The sequence below is a fragment of the Oncorhynchus masou genome, chromosome 26, assembly GCF_036934945.1.
Source record: "Oncorhynchus masou masou isolate Uvic2021 chromosome 26, UVic_Omas_1.1, whole genome shotgun sequence".
In the NCBI taxonomy this organism is placed as follows: Eukaryota; Metazoa; Chordata; class Actinopteri; order Salmoniformes; family Salmonidae; genus Oncorhynchus; species Oncorhynchus masou.
The window spans coordinates 1,377,066-1,396,152 of NC_088237.1; the positions used below are offsets into that span (position 1 = coordinate 1,377,066).

General features: G+C 44.0%; 1 protein-coding gene across 1 annotated transcript; it reads right to left on the bottom strand.

The window, feature by feature from the left end:
• Positions 1-9,681: 9,681 nt before the first annotated feature.
• Positions 9,682-15,259, bottom strand: LOC135514521 (testis-expressed protein 26-like). Its single transcript, XM_064937956.1, has 8 exons — positions 15,135-15,259; positions 14,845-15,028; positions 14,507-14,597; positions 14,222-14,384; positions 13,576-13,732; positions 12,528-12,704; positions 10,221-10,382; positions 9,682-9,987 (listed from the first exon to the last, which is right to left on the bottom strand). The coding sequence occupies exons 1-8, from the start codon at positions 15,153-15,155 to the stop codon at positions 9,854-9,856; spliced, it is 1,089 nt and encodes a 362-aa protein (XP_064794028.1). The 5' UTR covers positions 15,156-15,259; the 3' UTR covers positions 9,682-9,853.
• Between the last annotated feature and the right edge of the window lie 3,828 nt (positions 15,260-19,087).

A 19,087-nucleotide genomic window follows, 5' to 3' on the forward strand; every position in this document is an offset into this window, starting at 1 on the left:
TCAAGGCTAAAACAAAATCTTTGTTAGACATGGAATCACACCCAAACATTTTGAATTCCAGTTTCATGTCAACTGTAATTATTTTTTTGAAATGAAATTGTTCTTGTCAATTGTTTTCTTAAGGCAGTCACCATTCCAGGGTGGGTTCTTTAGTTTTGTGCATTCTATGTTGTGTACATTCTATGTTGTCTATTTCTTTGTTTGTGGCCGAGTGTGGTTCCCAATCAGAGGCAGCTGTCTATCGTTGTCTCTGATTGGGAATCATACTTCGGCAGCCCTTTTTCCCACTATCTGTTGTGGGATCTTGTCTACATTTAGTTGCCTGAGTGCACAACAGTAGTGGCACGTTTCAGATGTGCTTGTTTGTTTTTGCTGTGTTTCGATTTATTAAAAACATGTGGAACTCTACTCACGCTGCGCCTTGGTCTACTCATTACGACAATCGTGACAAGATCCCACCAAAAATGGACCAAGCAGCGTGTACAGGAGGAGTGGACTTGGGAGGAGATCCTGGATGGAAAAGTATCCTGGATGGAAAAGTATCCTGGATGGAAAAGGACCCTGGACGGGGAGTCCTAAGGAGGAGATAGAGGCAGCAAAAGCAGCGAAAGCAGAACAGTGACATTACGAGGAGTTATACCAAGGAGGCAAGCACAAGAGGCTATGTGGAGGGAGAGGGATATTAATAATTTATTCATCTATCTGTCCAATAATTAAAAGATGGGTCTTCTGGCTGCTTTTCCGGTTCCATTTTTTAATCTTTATTTAACTAGGCAAGTCAGTTAAGAACAAATTCTTATTTTCAATAACGGCCTAGGAACAGTGGGTTAACTGCCTGTTCAGGGACAGAAGGACAGATTTGTACCTTGTCAGCTCGGGGGTTTGAACTTGCAACCTTCCAGTTACTAGTCCAACACTCTAACCACGAGGTTACCCTGCCGCCCGATTGACATTTACTATGTTGTGTAAGCCCAAACACTTCTTCACTATCAGTCCAAAGTTGAGCACATCCAGTGATCTTAGGACGCCCATTTCAAATTCCTGCAGAGGAGAAGGTGTCATTAAATACATTAGATCACTGAATTCCAAATCGCCCCCAAGCCCCTACATCCTAGGTACTTCCGATTTGAGGATTGGATAGGCATTATAGTAATAGCTTCATCTTGTATTCTGATTGGCTAGATAGAAATGTCGCCAAATTGCTTCCGCCTACCAATCCTCTCAGATCTACAGGATTGGCTAAGGTTTGATTGGAATTCAACGCATATATCCATAAGGAATGACCATACTAGGTCATCCCAACAACACATTCTCAAACCATAGCAGAAATGTACCTCAAAGGCCAGCTTGAGCTTTGGCAGGCTTTCAAGGGATACTCTCTTTTCAATCTATTTGAAAAAATATATAAATTATTGTCATTATAGTGTCACAAATTATATTTTTTGAAAGTACTTACACAAAGGAATGAACAGAAACTTCAGATCAAAGCAGCTTTAGTATACGATAAGCTAAAAATGGAAGTGGAACAATTTTTCATAACTGTTCCATTTCCTTTGGATAATGAAGAAGATTGAAATAACAAGGCGAGGTGGAAAGGTGACAGATCAATCTGCTCTTTAAATTCTCACAGCCCATGATAGACTTCACTTTCCAGCCAATTAATGAACTCGGAGCGCTAGAGATGAAGGGCGGGGGAGGGGAGGGGAAGGGACGAGGTTGAGAGAGGACTCTGGCTAACATGGCACAACATTTCCATTTAATTAACAACACACATCAATAGGTGCCACCTCTGAGTGTGGTTAGACCCCCATTTTAGTGGCCCTTACATGCAGGCATCTTACATACACACACTCACTCACAAACACTTATACATACTGTAACGACCCTGGGTTTAGAAGTGCGGATATCGACTCTGCTGCTCGAACATGCTTTTGGGGCACAGTCGGTAGCGCTCTGGACTTTGGGCTAGAAGGTCCAGGGTTCGAGACCTGCTACCTGCTTGTTTCATTACAATACTACACACACGTAACATTATTGCTCCCGTCCCGCTCCTTGTCCCAACCTGGACTTGAACCAGGGACCCTATGAACACATTGACAACTGCCACCCAAGAAGCATTGTTACCTATTGCTCCACAAAAGCCGCATCCCTTGAAGAGTAATGGAAACAACTACTTGCGCTAACTAGCTAGTCATTTTAAATCAGCTACACAAACATACATATCCGTATGTTCCTAGGGGGTATACCACGCTCTCTGTAATAATGGCCTCTCTCAGATGTGACAGCCAGAGTCTCCTAGCAACAGGCCTTTCATCCAGGGAGCCTCTTTGAGCTGTCATAAATATATTTCAGGGATAAACACGCTAACCAACTCCTGGACTGGGGGGGTGCGTGCATGCGTGGACTCAGACAGGGAGGCAGACATACAGCTCCCTCTCACTAACCCCCTGACCCTGGCTGTTACCTAATGGCCAAATCTTCACTCAATCTCTTGTTCAGTACGAAGAATGGTTTAGAAGCAATATTACTTCATTGCTTCATTTGTGTTGAAAGAAAAGTCTTTGTTGGAGTCATTTGTGCCTGCACACATGCTTATAAAAGCTAGGTCATTGTGCACATGTCATGAACTTTGTTGTACCTGTGTCAGAGGTATTTGATTAGTAATAGCCAATATTGCCAAGTCATGAAGATATTTGCTGCATTTGAATTTGTTGTAATTTAATAGTTTACTGATGAAAATATGGGTACGCCCTGGCCATAGTTTACTTTGTATGTTTCTAAGTTTTGATTGGTCAGGGTGTGATCTGAGTGGGCATTCTATGTTGGATGTCTTGTTTGTCTATTTCTATGTCTGGCCTGATATGGTTCTCAATCAGGGGCAGGTGTTAGTCATTGTCTCTGATTGGGAACCATATTTAGGTAGCCTGGGTTTCACTGCGTGTTTGTGGGTGATTATTCCTGTCTCTGTGTTTATGCTCACCAGATAGGCTGTATAGTTTTTCCCGTTCCGTCTGTTGTTTTGTACATTCAGTTATTTCATGTCTAGTCGTATTTTCATTAATAAACATGAGTAACCACCACGCTGCATTTTGGTCTGCTCCTCCTTCAACAGAAGAACGTCATTACAGAATCACCCACCTTGACAGGACCAAGCGGCGTGGTAACAGGCAAAAGCAACAGCAGGAGTAACAAAAGAAGGAATGGACATGGGAGGACGAATTGTTCGGAGAAGGACCCTGGGATCAGCCTGGAGAATATCGCCGTCCCAAAGAAGAACTGGAGGCGGTGAGAGCTGAGAGGCGCTGGTATGAGGAAGCAGCGCGGTGACGCGGATGGAAGCCCGAGAGTCAGCCCCAAAAATGTATTGGGGGGGGGGAAGCTCAGGGAGAGTGTGGCAGAGTCAGGAGTCAGACCTGAGCCAACTCTCCCTGTTTATCGTGAGGAGCCAAGGAGGAGACCAGAACCAGAGCCAGTGTTGGAGGTGAGCGAAGCAGAGACTGTGAAGGAGTTAATGGGGAAATTGGAGGAGAGAGTAATGAAGGAGTTGCTATGTTGGTGCTTTAAATATGGAATTCGCCCGACGGAGCGTGTCGGGGATTTGATGGCACCTGGGTCAGCGCTCCATACTCGTCCTGAGGTGCGTGTTAGTCGGCTGGATGGTGCCAGCCTCACGCACCAGGCCTCCTGTGCACCTTCCTAGCCTTACACGTCCTGTGCCAGCACTGCTCTCAAGATCTCCAGTACGCCTTCACAGTCTAGCCTATCCTGTGCCACTTCCACACATCAGCCCTCCGATGGCAGCTCCCCGCACCAGGCTTTCTGTGCGTGTCCTCGGCACAGTACCACCAGTGCCAGCACCACATCAGGTCTTCAGTGCGCCTCGCCTCTCCAGCGCTGCCGGAGCCTTCCTCCTCTCCTGCGCTGCCGGAGTCTCCCGCCTGTTCAGCGCTGCCCGAGCCTTTCTCCTCTCCTGCGTTGCCGGAGTCTCCCGCCTGTTCAGCGCAGTCAGAGCCTTCCTCCTCTCCTGCGCTGCTGGAGTCTCCCGCCTGTTTAGCGCAGCCAGAGCGGCCAGTCTGCATGGAGCAGCCAGAGCTGTCAGTCTGCATGGAGCAGCCAGAGCTGTCAGTCTGCATGGAGCGGCCAGAGCTGTCAGTCTGCATGGGGCAGCCAGAGCTGTCAGTCTGCATGGAGCAGCCAGAGCTGTCAGTCTGCATGGAGCAGCGAGAGCTGTCAGTCTGCATGGAGCAGCCAGAGCTGTCAGTCTGCATGGAGCAGCAGGAGATGTTAGTCTGCAAGGAGCAGCCGGAGCTGTCAGTCTTCATGGAGCTGCCAGTCTGCAAGGAGCTGCCAGTCTGCAAGGAGCTGCCAGTCTGCAAGGAGCTGTCAGTCTGCAAGGAGCTGTCAGTCTGCAAGGAGCTGCCAGTCTGCAAGGAGCTGCCAGAGCTGCCAGTCTGCATGGAGCAGCCAGAGCCGCCAGTCTGCATGGAGCAGCCAGAGCCGCCAGTCAGCATGGAGCAGCCAGAGCCGCCAGTCAGCATGGAGCAGCCAGAGCCGCCAGTCAGCATGGAGCAGCCAGAGCCGCCAGTCAGCATGAAGCAGCCAGATCCGCCAGTCAGCATGGAGCAGCCAGATCCGCCAGTCAGGCAGACTCTTCCAGATCCACCAGATCTTCCAGACTCTTCCAGATCAGCCAGTCAACCAGACTCTTCCAGATCCGCCAGTCAGCCAGACTCTTCCAGATCTGACAGACTCTTCCAGATCTGCCAGTCAACCAGACTCTTCCAGATCTGCCAGTCAGCCAGACTCTTCCAGATCTGCCAGTCAGCCAGACTCTTCTAGATCTGCCAGTCAGCCAGACCCTTCCAGATCTGCCAGTAAATCAGACTCTTCCAGATCTGCCAGTCAACCAGACTCTTCCAGATCTGCCAGTCAACCAGACTCTTCCAGATCTGCCAGTCAACCAGACTCTTCCAGATCTGCCAGTCAACCAGACTCTTCCAGATCTGCCAGTCAACCAGACTCTTCCAGATCTGCCAGTAAATCAGGCTCTTCCAGATCTGCCAGTCAACCAGACTCTTCCAGACCCTTCCAGATCTGCCAGTCAACCAGACCCTTCCAGATCTGCCAGTCAACCAGACTCTTCCAGACTCTTCCAGATCTGCCAGTCAACCAGACTCTTCCAGATCTGCCAGTCAACCAGATCCGCCAGTCAACCAGACTCTTCCAGATCCGCCAGTTAGCCAGACTCTTCCAGATCCGCCAGTCAGCCAGACTCTTCCAGATCCGCCAGTCAGCCAGACTCTTCCAGATCCGCCAGTCAGCCAGACTCTTCCAGATCCGCCAGTCAGCCAGACTCTTCCAGATCCGCCAGTCAGCCAGATTCTTCCAGATCCGCCAGTCAGCCAGGATCTGCCAGTCAGCCAGACTCTTCCAGATCCGCCAGTCAGCCAGCCTTGATCCGCCAGTCAGCGCTCCAGATCTGCCAGGAGTCTCCCGCCTGTCCGGCGCTGCTGCCGGAGTCTGCCGGAGCCCCTCTGTCCGGAGTCTGCCCCTCTGTCCCGAGCTGCCCCTCTGTCCCGAGCTGCCCCTCTGTCCCGAGCTGCCCCTCTGTCCCGTGTTGTTAAGTAGGGTTGCCGTGGCTGGGAGGTCACGGAAGCGGACAAGGTGGGGGAAGACTGCGGTGAAGTGGGGGCCACGTCCAGCACCAGAGCCGCCGCCGCGGACAGATGCCCACCCAGACCCTCCCCGATAGGGTCAGGTTTTGCGGTCGGAGTCCGCACCTTGGGGGGGGGGTACTGTCACGCCCTGACCATAGTTTACTTTGTATGTTTCTATGTTTTGATTGGTCAGGGTGTGATCTGAGTGGGCATTCTATGTTGGATGTCTTGTTTGTCTATTTCTGTGTTTGGCCTGATATGGTTCTCAATCAGGGGCAGGTGTTAGTCATTGTCTATGATTGGGAACCATATTTAGGTAGCCTGGGTTTCACTGTGTGTTTGTGGGTGATTGTTCCTGTCTCTGTGTTTATGTTCACCAGATAGGCTGTATAGTTTTCCCCTTCCGTCTGTTGTTTTGTACATTCAGTTATTTCATGTCTAGTCGAATTTTCATTAATAAACATGAGTAACCACCACGTTGCATTTTGGTCCGCTCCTCCTTCAACAGAAGAACGTCGTTACAGTATGTACTGCATATCAACAGTTAACATACAAATGGAGATTGATTAAATTCTCAATCATTACATTTTGGGTGAATTTAAAACATGTTTAACCACCTTGGCATCATACTTGATTCCAACCTCTCTTTTAAAAAGCATGTGAAAAAGGTAATTCATATAACCAAATTCAACCTAGCTAATTTCCAATTTATAAGAAATTGCTTGACTATAGAGGTAGCAAAACTGTACTTCATCTTCGTCTTGCTGCTTTTTATTCTATGTTGCTCTGTCTGTATGCTACGTCTTGCTTGTCCTATGTTGCTCTGCGTGTGCTCACTGCTCAATGATTGTCTATATTGTAATTGTTTTTAATAACCTGCCCAGGGACTGCGGTTGAAAATTAGCCGGCTGGCTAAAACCCAACTAAACTCAACTAAACACAGGGTTCTAACAGGAGGCATCACACTGCTAGAGTAAATGGTGCTAAATAGAACCAAAACGTGCTAAATGGTTTGTTTCATATCGCCCTCAAAACGTTCTATAAAGAACCACAAAGCATTCGTATTGTCTAGCAGTGCAGGACAGTCATTATTCAAAGCATTCATATTGTCTAGCAGTGCAGGACAGTCATTATTCATCAACCCCATTGCTCTCCAAATGCTTCTACTGACTGATTTGACTCCATTCACATTTATACCTGAGGCAGAATGTACCTGCTGTCACATAGAAGTTCTTAAAGGGGAAATCTGGCATTGGTACATTCATTGTTTTACTTTTAATTTGAATGATATATGGCCATTGATTCTTGAAGAACATAACTTAACCTCTGACAACATCAGAACACAAAATGTAAGGTTGTTTTACTTTATTGTTTGGAATCAATGTATAATTGTAAACAAACATTGTATAGCTTCAATGCATGGTTAAAACTATCATTTTGGTTAGTCCTTGCATCTGTAGCTCCATCTATGAATTTGAGTGGTTAAATTTTTCCAGCCCGATCCTTGGCCCTTTAATTAACAGGTAAACTATAAAGAGAATCTGCCCTCTAGCCAAGCTATTTCTGCATTCTCATTAGTTTACCAAAGCCAAAAGAGGTTAGGGAGCCTTTTCAAATCAAATCAAATTTATTTGTCACATACACATGGTTAGCAGATGTTAATGCGAGTGTAGCGAAATGCTTGTGCTTCTAGTTCAGGCAATGCAGTAATAACCAACAAGTAATCTAACTAACAATTCCAAAACTACTACCTTATAGACACAAGTGTAAGGGGATAAAGAATATGTACATAAAGATATATGAATGAGTGATGGTACAGAACGGCATAGGCAAGATGCAGTAGATGGTATCGAGTACAGTATATACATATGAGATGAGTAATGTAGGGTATGTAAACAAAGTGGCATAGTTTAAAGTGGCTAGTGATACATGTATTACATAAAGATACAAGAGATGATATAGAGTACAGTATGTACAGTATATACATATGAGATGAGTAATATAGGGTATGTAAACATTATATTAAGTAGCATTGTTTAAAGTGGCTAGTGATATATTTTTTTTATATGTCCAGAATTGCCAAGTAAGTAGGGGATAGGGGGTGTTTCTGGAGTGGTAAACATTAAAATAAATACAAGTAAATAGTTGGAATAATGTTATCTGTGGATGGCTTTATGCAAGTTCTGGTTTAACTTCCAAAAATATGTTTAAATATGCAAATCTGAATAACGACAGTCTAAATCCCAGGTCTCAGACTTCATAGTGTTGTGTAATTGGTGCTGTGACCTAGAGGGGATCCAATCTTACATTTCCTCGCTCTTCACACAAGCAGACAAATTCTGATATTTTTCCCAGTAATTGGTCTTTTGACGAATCACATCGGCTCTTTTCACAACGTATCTTTTTCAGAGCTGATCTGATTGGTCAAAAGACAAATTATTAAAGTTTTTTTTTTTACACAGGCAGCACAATTCTGATATTTATTCACTAATTGGTCTTTTGGCCAATCAGATCAGCTCTGAAAAAGATATGATGTGAAAAGATCTGATGTGATTGTTCAAAAGAGCCTCTAGTGGGAAAAAGATCAGAATTGGTCCGCCTGTATAAACACAGCCTCAGATACTTAAAGCTTAGAGCTCAGTGTCAATGCTGTGAGAGGGAGGATAGCCCTATTTGCAGACACATCCATCAGATAATTGAGTCAGTCTCAAAACCCTTCCAGGCAAACCAACCACAGAGCAGACTCAGAGAAGACGGGGTTGCAAATGAAGTTGTTCCTTACATAATATGCGGTAGATAACTACTGTCCATCAGCGGGAGTCTGTGTGCATAGCAGAACTTCACTGTGAGTTTTTAAACTTTGCTTGACACAGCCAAGACAGTTTTTACGACAAACTCTGCATGTGCTGGCAATTAAATTATATTTACCAAAACAGAAGGTAGGAGGGGGGCTAGGAATAACAGCTTTAAATCTAATAAAATCTAGGGAAATGTATTTATCGGAGCTCAAATTAATTAGGCTTCCAGTGCTACATGGTAAATGTAGAGCTGTGCCACTGAGCGCGCCTCCACAGCCCCTTGACAACAGTCAACAGGCTTTGAAAAACAGGCGTTCTACTCCCGTGGAGAGCAACATGTCAGTGCAACAATGCAGAAGAATCAACCCAAATCACCCCGTCAACCCAGCTCAACCCAGTCAGCCCCTTGCTGAGATGAAAGCCCACAGAAAACAGCAGCAGATAATCAATTAGAAAACCAGCACCTGATCTGCTGTTTAAAGCAACAACAAACTGACAGGTGGCAGAGCAGAGGCAGAAAACCTGGACACATTCTGAATCTCTAGTTTCCCAGCAGCTGAAGAAGGGCAAACTTTCTTCCCCCAGTAGTCTTTGTATGTCTGTCTGTCTGTCAGCCTGGTCCAGTGTTCAGTTCTCTGTGAGAGTGGATGGAGGAGCTCAGCCCTTCAGAGCCAGTCCAGCCCACAGCCTCTGCTTCTCCAGATGTCACATTACCTGACACTCTAACCTTTCACCTGGACTCACGTGGGTGGCTCTCTGGTAACTAAGATACTAAGAGAACTACTGGATGCATTTCTGCTAATATTGTCAGTTCCATAGAGCAGACAAAACCTTGGATTAGATCTAAAGGGCACCACCCTATTGGTGTAAACATGTGTTATTGTTATGTTACTACATTTACTTTTGACATTTGAGTAATTTAGTAATGACTTACAGTAGTGGGTGCAGACACTTTCGTACTAGCATGTTATAATGAAGGTATTACACTACTGACTGTCTCTGAAACCTCATTCTGACGCCTTCTAAAGAAGTAGGCCTACTATTGATAAATCTGAGGTTTGGTTCTGGAATCATGGTAACTGTACCAAAGAAGAATTTGATTCAGCAAGTAAAACTGCACTTACATCTGTGATATCTACAGTACAACATGCTAAAAAAAGTATCACAATGGTGTTATTCAGTACTGTTATAGTTAGATTGCAGACGTAAACGGAAGTATCGTTGCATTAGATTCATTGGCTTTATTTTCAGAAATGTCAAGGCAGTTACAACACTGCAAATAAAACTCACAAACAGAGCATAAACACTCGTACACACAGTCCCACAAAGGCACTTGTTGACTGGACAGTGCCTCTGGTTGTCACATGATTGTGGCGGGATGCTACAGAAAGTCAAGAATCACAGGGGCCCGGGCCAGCCAGACATCCACTCTGACCTATACAACGCAGGAGGGAGGACAGGTGACTTTGTACCTCTCTTCACCTGGCCGGTAGGGGGCACTCGGTGCAAAAATGTCTGCACAACCTCCTTATCTGTAAACACAACACATCACATCAGTCAACATATATACAGTGCTCCGGGGTGAATTTTCCCTTAGGTACAGATCTAGGATCAGATCCCCTGCCCCAATCCTTAACCATTAGTGGAGAAAATGCCAAACTGACCCAGGATCAGTGTTTATGGGCAACTTCAAGCAACCAAACAGGGAAGTGATTTGTAACTAGGTGAATAGAGTCAGGGTTCATAACAAGAGTCCGTAGCTCACCTTTGTCAGGTAGATGTCTGCAGAACTGCTGGAGCTCTTGGGGTTGTAGAGAGCGGAGCACGGCCGAGACATCAGTCGCTATCCCTCCAAAGTGTCTGTCGTAGGTGGTCAACTGGGAACTATTTTCCTGGTTGTGGATGTGACCATGAACAACAGTAGGAACTGGAACAAAAAGGGGCGGGAGATACACTGAGATCTCTAAGTGATGAGCCTGGTAGGTCGTTTAATTATTTAACTAGGCAATTCTTATTTACAATGATGGCCTAGGAACAGTGGGTTAACTGCATTGTTCAGGGGCAGAACGACTAATATTTACGTTGTCAGATCGGGGATTCAGTCTAGCAACCTTTCGGTTATTGGCCCAATACTCGAACCACTAGGCTACCACTAGTCTGCCTTATTTTACCCGAGTTTAGCTCTGAGCAACATTGTGCAGCGTGGGAAAATATTAAATGGCACCCTATTCAGTATATCAGGGATGGGCAACTTTGATGGGGGTGGGGGCCACAAGAAATATGAACTCATCATGGCTCACAGGTCTACACAATTACATCCATACCCACACATGTAGTTAGAGCCAGCCCTAGCCTGTTGGAGGCGCTAAGCTACATTTTGTTGGGGGGGAGCAACAACTTGTGCATTTTAGAGTTATTTTCCAGCAATTCTACACATTTTGTCATGGGCATATAGAACATTTTGCAGTTTTATAGCACATTTGATGCAATTCTACATATTTTGCCATGGAGTGGAAGAGAAGATTTTGCAATTGTATAACTCATTTCATACAATTCTACAAATTTTGCCATGGCAAGTAGAGAAAACCTGCTGATGCACAACCACATTTTGAAATGACACCTTGTGTATTCTACAATTCTAACTAAGTAAGTTAAGACCCCGACTGTGTTCCAACTGTATTTTCATTCTTATAGATTTGTTGGGGAAATTGCCCATAAAAGGGGTCTGGGGATGCCAGTTGCCCACCCCTTCCCTATATAGTCTTCCCTAATAGTCAAAATGAAAGGAAATCAAATTACTTATAGCAGTGGCGGCCCGCCCATAAGAGCGTTAGGGGCGGCACTCAACTTGTGATTGGTCAACAACAACAAAAAGTACACATTTTTATTAAAATATATATTTTATATAGTTCATAGATTATGTTTTAAATGTTCATAAAAGTGCTGTAAATGTGTACATTTTCCTGTTAAAAAAATAAATAAGCTGTTCCTGTTCAAAAAAGAAATAACAAGCTGTTCAGTTACTGCCCCAAAGATACTGCCAGCTACCCGGCTTACTTCCGCACGTCAGACTAGATCTGCTCTATCAGGTAGAGGTGGCACTAAAGCGAAAAGCAATAATTCACTTGTAAATAAATTATCGTAACAGTCATGGCAGCCTGGGACCTGATAAACTGGACAACTACCTCCAACAAGAGTCGAAGGACAGAGGAATGCACTAGCTAGAACCTTCTCATCACAGATCTGGTAGATCCATGTTGTTCATCGGGTTCTGCTGTAGGTGACAGGGCGGGCGACATGTTGTGTGGACTAAAACAGCATAAACCCGGATGATTCACAAAGCATGATCAAATTAATTAGCCAGCTACAGTGATTTTGAGAAACACTTTTTTGGTCAAATGAACCAGTTATCTACCTTAAATACGCAGAAGCTGTTAGCTTCCTAGCTAGTTAGCTCCCATGCCAATTTCAAGTCTTTCTAAACTCATATCTGACTAATGCGTAAATATGAAGTTATTTCAGAATGAACGTTAACCGGCTAGCGCTTCATGCTTTGTGACATTATGTTAGCTAGCTATCACCAGTTAGATCATGCGTTTTCACTTATTTCATGTATATGCTTGTTGCGTTCTCTCTAGTGCACTAGTTAATTCATGAGTTGACTGCTCATTTTAAATAGTTTAATCTAACCTGATCAAAACAGTGGCAGCATGTGCAGCAGGGGTCATTCAGTTTTTGACATGCAAGAGTGAAATAGGTGTATTGATGCTGTTGTTCAAATGCACCGATCGCTTCAGATATCTTCTCAAAGAAACTACTGGTAGTTCAAAAACTTGGCATCATATTTCTGTCATGCTGCTTTGTTGACAACTCTAAACACCTCGCACCCCGGGTATTCAGCCAATCAGCAGCCGCCACTGCTCCAGGGTTTCCCCTAGGTACAGATCTAGGATCGGCTTCCCCTCCCCCAATCCTAACCTTAACGATTAGTGGGGAAAACACTGACTCAAGATTACTGGCTTGGGCAACTTCACTCTACTCATAGGATGCATCCAGGCAGCTCATAATTTACCTATACCCCTGGGGGCAACGCCATGCAGTGCGTTGCAGCCGTAGCGCGACATGTTGCCCCGCAGTTCAGACCGTTCCCTGGGCTGGCGGTAGTTGTGCCTCATCTCTGTGTGCGTGCAGTGAGGGACTTGGCGCTTGTGGTTCAGCGGAGTGAGAATCGGGGGGATCAACTGAAGTCCTGTAAAAAGACAAAAGTGCAGAAGAGAGAACGTGCAAGGCTGTAAGGGGTAACAAACAACTAGAGTGAAGTTATACTACTGTCTTCTGCTCAAACTAAATTCATAACGCCCCAAAACGTAGAATTACCAGGATTCAATCAATTGCAGGTAATGGCTTCCAGATAATGCTTTCAGAATTGTGTTTTAGTTCCACAGCAGAGTTATTTATAAACTGAATCATTACATGGCAAGACCTGTTCAGTTCAGACACAAACCTGACTGAGAAGTAATCTAGTGCATGCAACTTGACTTATTATGTCCTGTACAAATAAAATAAAAACAGTTTTGAAAGTGCTATCGGGAATATCCCTATCTGCAGGATTGAATCCTGATAAATAATTGTGTTTTTTTTGGTGGGGGGGAGGTTCCGTCTTCAGTTTGAGCCGACTTTAGTTGTTTTTTTCCCCTTACAGCTTTTGTACGCCTACAGTATCATACTCTTACATAGAGATACTCATACTGGGGAGTACTTTGAAAACACAGAGAACTTCAAAACAGGGTGTGGCTTTGGACAAAATTAGTGTGGGTATCATTTTAGACACAGCTCAGAGCCAATATCCATAAAGGCTCTCAGGGCAGGAGTGATGATCTAGGATAAGTTTAGCCTTTTAGAGCTTAATGAATAAGATTACATGGAGAGAGGGGGAACCTTATCATAGATAAGCAATCCTACTCTAAGACACTTGGCATATACAGTGCCTTCGGAAAGTATTCAGACCCCTTGACTTTTTCCACATTTTGTAGGTCACAGCCTTATTCTAAAATGTATTCAATTGTTATTTTTCCTCATCAATCTTTCCGAAGGCACTGTATGCTCCCTGATCTCTCTACCTTGAGGCATGCCCAGGTAGTCAGTCCGGTAGGTGGACCGGTACTGGGCAGTCAGAGCGTTTCGGATCTCTTCCTCAGAAGGAGGACTTTTCCAGGGGGACCAACCACCTACAGAGCTCTGCTTCTGGCCCTTGGGCAGTCTCCACACCATGAATGACTAGGGAAAAAATGAAGAATTTTCAGCACTTTTCATACAATACATCGCTGCCCAAAGAGCTTAAATTTATAAGTACTAAAGCATAGAGGTACAATAATAATAATAATAATAACAGGGATGAGTCCCAGATGGCACCTTACACTCTTAGAAAAAAAGGTCCTATCTTGAACCTTAAAGGGTTTTTCGGCTGTCCCCGTAGGAGAACCCCTTTGAAGAAAGTCTCGACCTGAAACCAAATACGTTTCCCCTGTCGGGACAGCTGAAGAACCCTTTTGAAACACTTTTTTCTAAGAGGGTACAGTGCACTACTTTTGACCAGAGCCCTATGGGAAATAGGGTTCCATTTGAAATGCAACCCTGGATAGGGGCACCAGAGGGACAGACAGGTTTGTTAGATTAATGTTTGTTAAGAAGCTTTTCTTTCTGTAAAAAGTATGAAAGTTTACACATTCTAAATAGTTGAGTATGAGTGTGAATGTGGATCTGTACCTGACTGGGATGTGGGTTGTTCCTCCTGTTCCCAGAGGCTGATCCTGTGCGAATGCTGTCAGGTTTAGTGGCTGGCTTCCAACAGAAGTCCTCATTGTACACAGTGGCACCCACAGGACAAGCTAGTGCATAGGAGTTTCTATGGGCTCTTGTCTTTGTAGGACTGACAAAGATTTCAGAAAAGGAGAAAATGCATAGGGAGACATAGCCTAAATGTGAATAATATAAACAACATAATGAAATAGAAATGAATTCATGAATAGTCAATCATATTTTCAGGCCTACGGTAAAACTGGTGTTGATGAACTGGGTCGATAAATAAAATCTCTTTTCTGCGATGTTTCATATGGGTCCCACTCCCACATACGCCTGTCATCTGAAATATAAATTATCAAGTTAATAGACAATAACTCATTTAAATTAGTATAAAGGGGAGGTTTCTCGGACATTAATAAACCTAGTCCAAAAAAACATGCTCAATGGAGAATAAGCCTAGTCCTGGACTTTAAAGCAAATTCAATGGAGAATCTCCTTACAAATATATGTATTTTCCCAAAGACTACGATCAGAGTCCGAGAAACAGCCCCAAAAAGTCTCATATCAGGTAATCTGAAACTCCTCACCCACGGCTGCCATAGCTGTTTTCGCTCGTGATGAAACGTTTCCAGAAATCGGAATATTTTGGTTATTGGGCGCGATGTCTGGACACAAATGCACACATCTCTTCTCTAACTCTGCCTGGGATGGATGTGTTAGGCAAACTTGTCGATCGTGCTCTTGATGATGCTCCGGGACAGTTCCGTGGTGCTTGAATCACAAGCGAGAGAAAGTCATTGAAAATACGCCACCAATGCAGTGTAACGTAATAACAATTATCACGTCAGAAGTTATGACACTTCAGTTGTAGGCCTACCTGGTTCGCAGGATTCTTCATCTTGAGTTTGCATTGTTCAATTTGGCCTATCTAGAAAACTTGTTTTCAGGGCTCCGTGGTGTGCAACTGTGTGTGCTGGAGTCCTTGGTTGTTATGGGAGACACACAACAATTCCTGTGAATTGCACAACAGCCGCGAGGGCAATTTGATGATTGATGCTGTGCTGCCAGGGGGGCTTGGACCCGCATGAAAGATTCAGCATCACATTTGGCTAGGTGCACCAAGGGTGGTAGACCGGGTTACTGGTGGTTGCACTGTTTTATTAAAGTATATATATGTTTTATTAAAGCCTGCCGAATAGGCTGTGTCGTTGTGTTTGCAAGTGTCCGAGTAAATGTTCTGTAAAAGGCCAGACAAGTGAATCCAAGCACAGCATCTATATTCTCGCCATTAATGGCCAGAAGTTATGCTGATATGTTGTTGTGCCATATAATAGTTATTGAGTGGGGCAGTTTTTTGAGTTTATTTTTATAATAGCATTTTAAAAGATTTCAAAATGTGACACAAACAAATGTTTTATTCATTTCCGCGGCACTGAAACAAAGAGGTGAACGGGCAAATGGACCATTTTAAACTTGGTGGACCCTGAATGCTGATTGACTGACAGCCATGGTATAGTGAGACCGTATACCACCGGTGTGACAAAACATGTATTTTTACTTCTCTAATTACGTTGGTAACCAGTTTATAATAGCAATAAGGCAGCCTGGGGATTTGTGGCATATGGCCAACATAACACGGCTAAGGGCTGTGTCCAGGCACTCCACATACATAAGAACAGCCCTTAGCTGTTGTATATTGGCTACATACCACACCCCCTCCGGGCCTTATTGCTGAAATTACTCCATGTGCTCATTACTAGTTTTGAGCCTACTTTTTGTTAACACCTGGCGCACGCCCGGGAGGCAGCCCGTTTCCAAAACGAATTGCATCAGTTTTCACCTGGTGCAAACTTCTTCTCAGGCGGCATCCTGGGCCAAATAATCGAATCCCCTCAAACTTTGAAGTGTCACGCTAGACTCTAGAAAGACGACCAATCATTCGACGTCTCCAGTAAGAGCTGTGGAAAGCAAGCGCCCAATCAGACGTTCTACGGAGTTGGCGGCAGCTAATAGGAGCCACAATGCATGGAGACGTCGCACAGCTAAAATACCGCTCATCGAATCTGGCTATTACCGTTATTTTAGCAGCAAGATATTATGCTTGCAGCACGATCGAGGGATGTAAAAAAATATTGAATAAGAGTCCCCCTGCAAAGACAAGCTAAACTTTAAGAATATCGAAAATCAAATACAAATATATGTAATTAGAATTAAAGTCTGCAAAACTTAAATTGGTCTCTTATGTTGACCAATGGGTTTAATAGAGAGTGCTGGTGACTCCTTACTCCACCCACTCCATTCGATGTATATTAATTACATATTGGCTCATAGAGAAAATAAATATTATATGTGCTGAGGTAAAAGTGGGGTTGGGATTACTCTGTAGGGTCTGGAGAATCTATATATGGTGTTATTTATTTGCTCTACTTTTGATCTAATGCCCAAAGGGTATTTGGTGTTTCAAAAACAGTGTATTGCACTGTGGCCAATGGAGTGGTTAGAGTAAAGTGCTGCTAGGTATTTATACATCAGTCCCCCACTAAACTACATCCAGATACACTGAGTGTAGAAAACATTAAGGACATCTGTCCTTTCCATGACATAGACTGACCAGGTGAATCCAGGTGAAAGCTATGATCCCTTATTGATGTCACTTGTTAAATCCACTTCAGTGTGGAGGAGTCAGGTTAAATAAGGATTATTAAGTATTGAGCCAATTGAGACATGGATTGTGTATGTGTGCCATTCAGAGGGTGAATGGGCAAGACAAAAAAAGTGCCTTCGAACGGGTATGGTAGAAGGTGCCCGTTTGTCAAGAACTGCAACGCTGCAGGGTTTTTACACTCAACCGTTTCCCGTGTGTATCAAGAATGGTCCACCACCCAAAGAACATCCGGCCAATTTGACAACTGTGGGAAGCAATGGAGTCAACATGGGCCAGCATCCCTGTGGAACGCTTTCAGCATCTTGCAGAGTCCAGGCCCTGATGAATTTAACCTGTTCTGAGGGCAAAAGTGGGGGGGTGCAACTCAATATTAGGAAGATGTCCGTAATGTTTTGTATAGATTATACAGACCCTATTGAGTAATCCCCACCACACTTTGGCACATAGAGTATTTTTTTCTCTGTAATGTATATGCCTATATTGTATTGCAGTCCCCAAGAAATAACACCATTTATAGATTCTTCAGGCTCTACTGAGTAATGCCAAATCCACTTTTATTTTCGGCACATAGAATAGCTGTTTTTTCTCTATAAGCCAATATGTAATAGATAGGTCGATAGTGTATTGCATTGGGACCAATGGAGTGGGTGGAGTACGAAGTACTGCTAGGTATTTAAACCTCAGTCGCCAAAGAAATAACACTATATAGAGATTCTACAGACCCTACTGAGTGTTCCCAAACCCACTTTTACCTCAGCACGTATAATAGTTTTTTCTCTAAATCCCAATGTTGAGAACATACCATTCTGAACATTGTATTTTTTGATAGTCTTACATTCTTTTTGTAATTGGTTTCCACAAATTCCTTCTTGCATTTGCTTATAAGCACAATAAAAAATGAACATTGATTAACATTTAATATCTCTTGAATGAGTTCTCCGGAACTAGTTGGTTGCTCTTTGGTTAAAGATTGCTGGAGCAGGAGGGTAAAAGCAAGGAAGATTGGACAATGATGTGACCAAAGTATTGCTGGGAAACAAAATGGATAGTTCTGGAAATGCTCCTTCTTATCTTGTGATAAGCAGAAATAGCTGGTGGAAAGAGTGATGGTTTAAGTAAATGCAGTAAGGATTACGAGAAGTGGACTTGTTTTGATTTCGTGTACTTCTGATAAGCAGAAATAGCTTGGGTTACGTTGTACTCGAGTCGAGAATGTTGTCATGTTGTGCGTAGCTCTTCGGATCAGGGCACCCCTCAATGGGGTAATATCTGGCGTTTCTTGGGAAGTGCAATTGGAAGAAATGTAAAATATCCCTGGAGTGATTGATGCACGTCGGATTAAATTAGTAGTTAATGGAGAGAACGTGAAGAGTATCTGTTCTTTTGTTTTTTGAAGTAAAGTCCCTCCAAATCGAGGAGAAGTTGAGGTATGTGAATTACTGTGTAAGAGCATTTGTACCAAGATTGTGATTGCTGTCGTGCCTTTTAACACGTGGAAAGTGTCTGTGATTGAAAGATGAAAGTTGTGGAGGAGATCATATTGAGTGTGGTTTGAGTTTTGATCATGTGAAATGTTGCAATTGTGGTGGGAACCATGTTGCTTCATTTTAGGAATGCCCAACGAGGATGAAGGAAAATGGCTAAAGTCAGGTCCATCCAGAATATATCATTTGCAGTGGCTGTCAAAAGGGTTGAGGGAGCGAGCGGTCCTGAAGGCCCCATGGTGGTGGATAGGCATTACCTGCAGGCTACATATATTCTACAGGTTAAGGAGGTGAACTTTGTGCTATTTATGGCTATGGTGATCAACGGCAATGCCAAAGTGGAGAAAAGTCTAGAAAGATGGACATCATTGTGGATGCGTCAGAGAGGTTCCTGAGATTGGAGGACTTGTTGGCCAAGGATTTTACATGAAAGGCTATCACGAGCCTTTTACTACCCTCTCAGGCCCCAGAGCCTGAGTTGGGAGACATGGAACTTTCAACGATGGATGGAAGAAGTGGGAGTCTGTTTTGCTTCGTTTTGTTTTGTCGATTAAGTTAGTTTTTTCCCTTCAAATATGTTTTTCTTTTCTACCTTGAATACAGTAGTGGGAGGCAATATAACGTGTTAGATGTCGTCTGTACTAAAACCCTAGCCTCGTACAAACCATCCTGATCTCACAA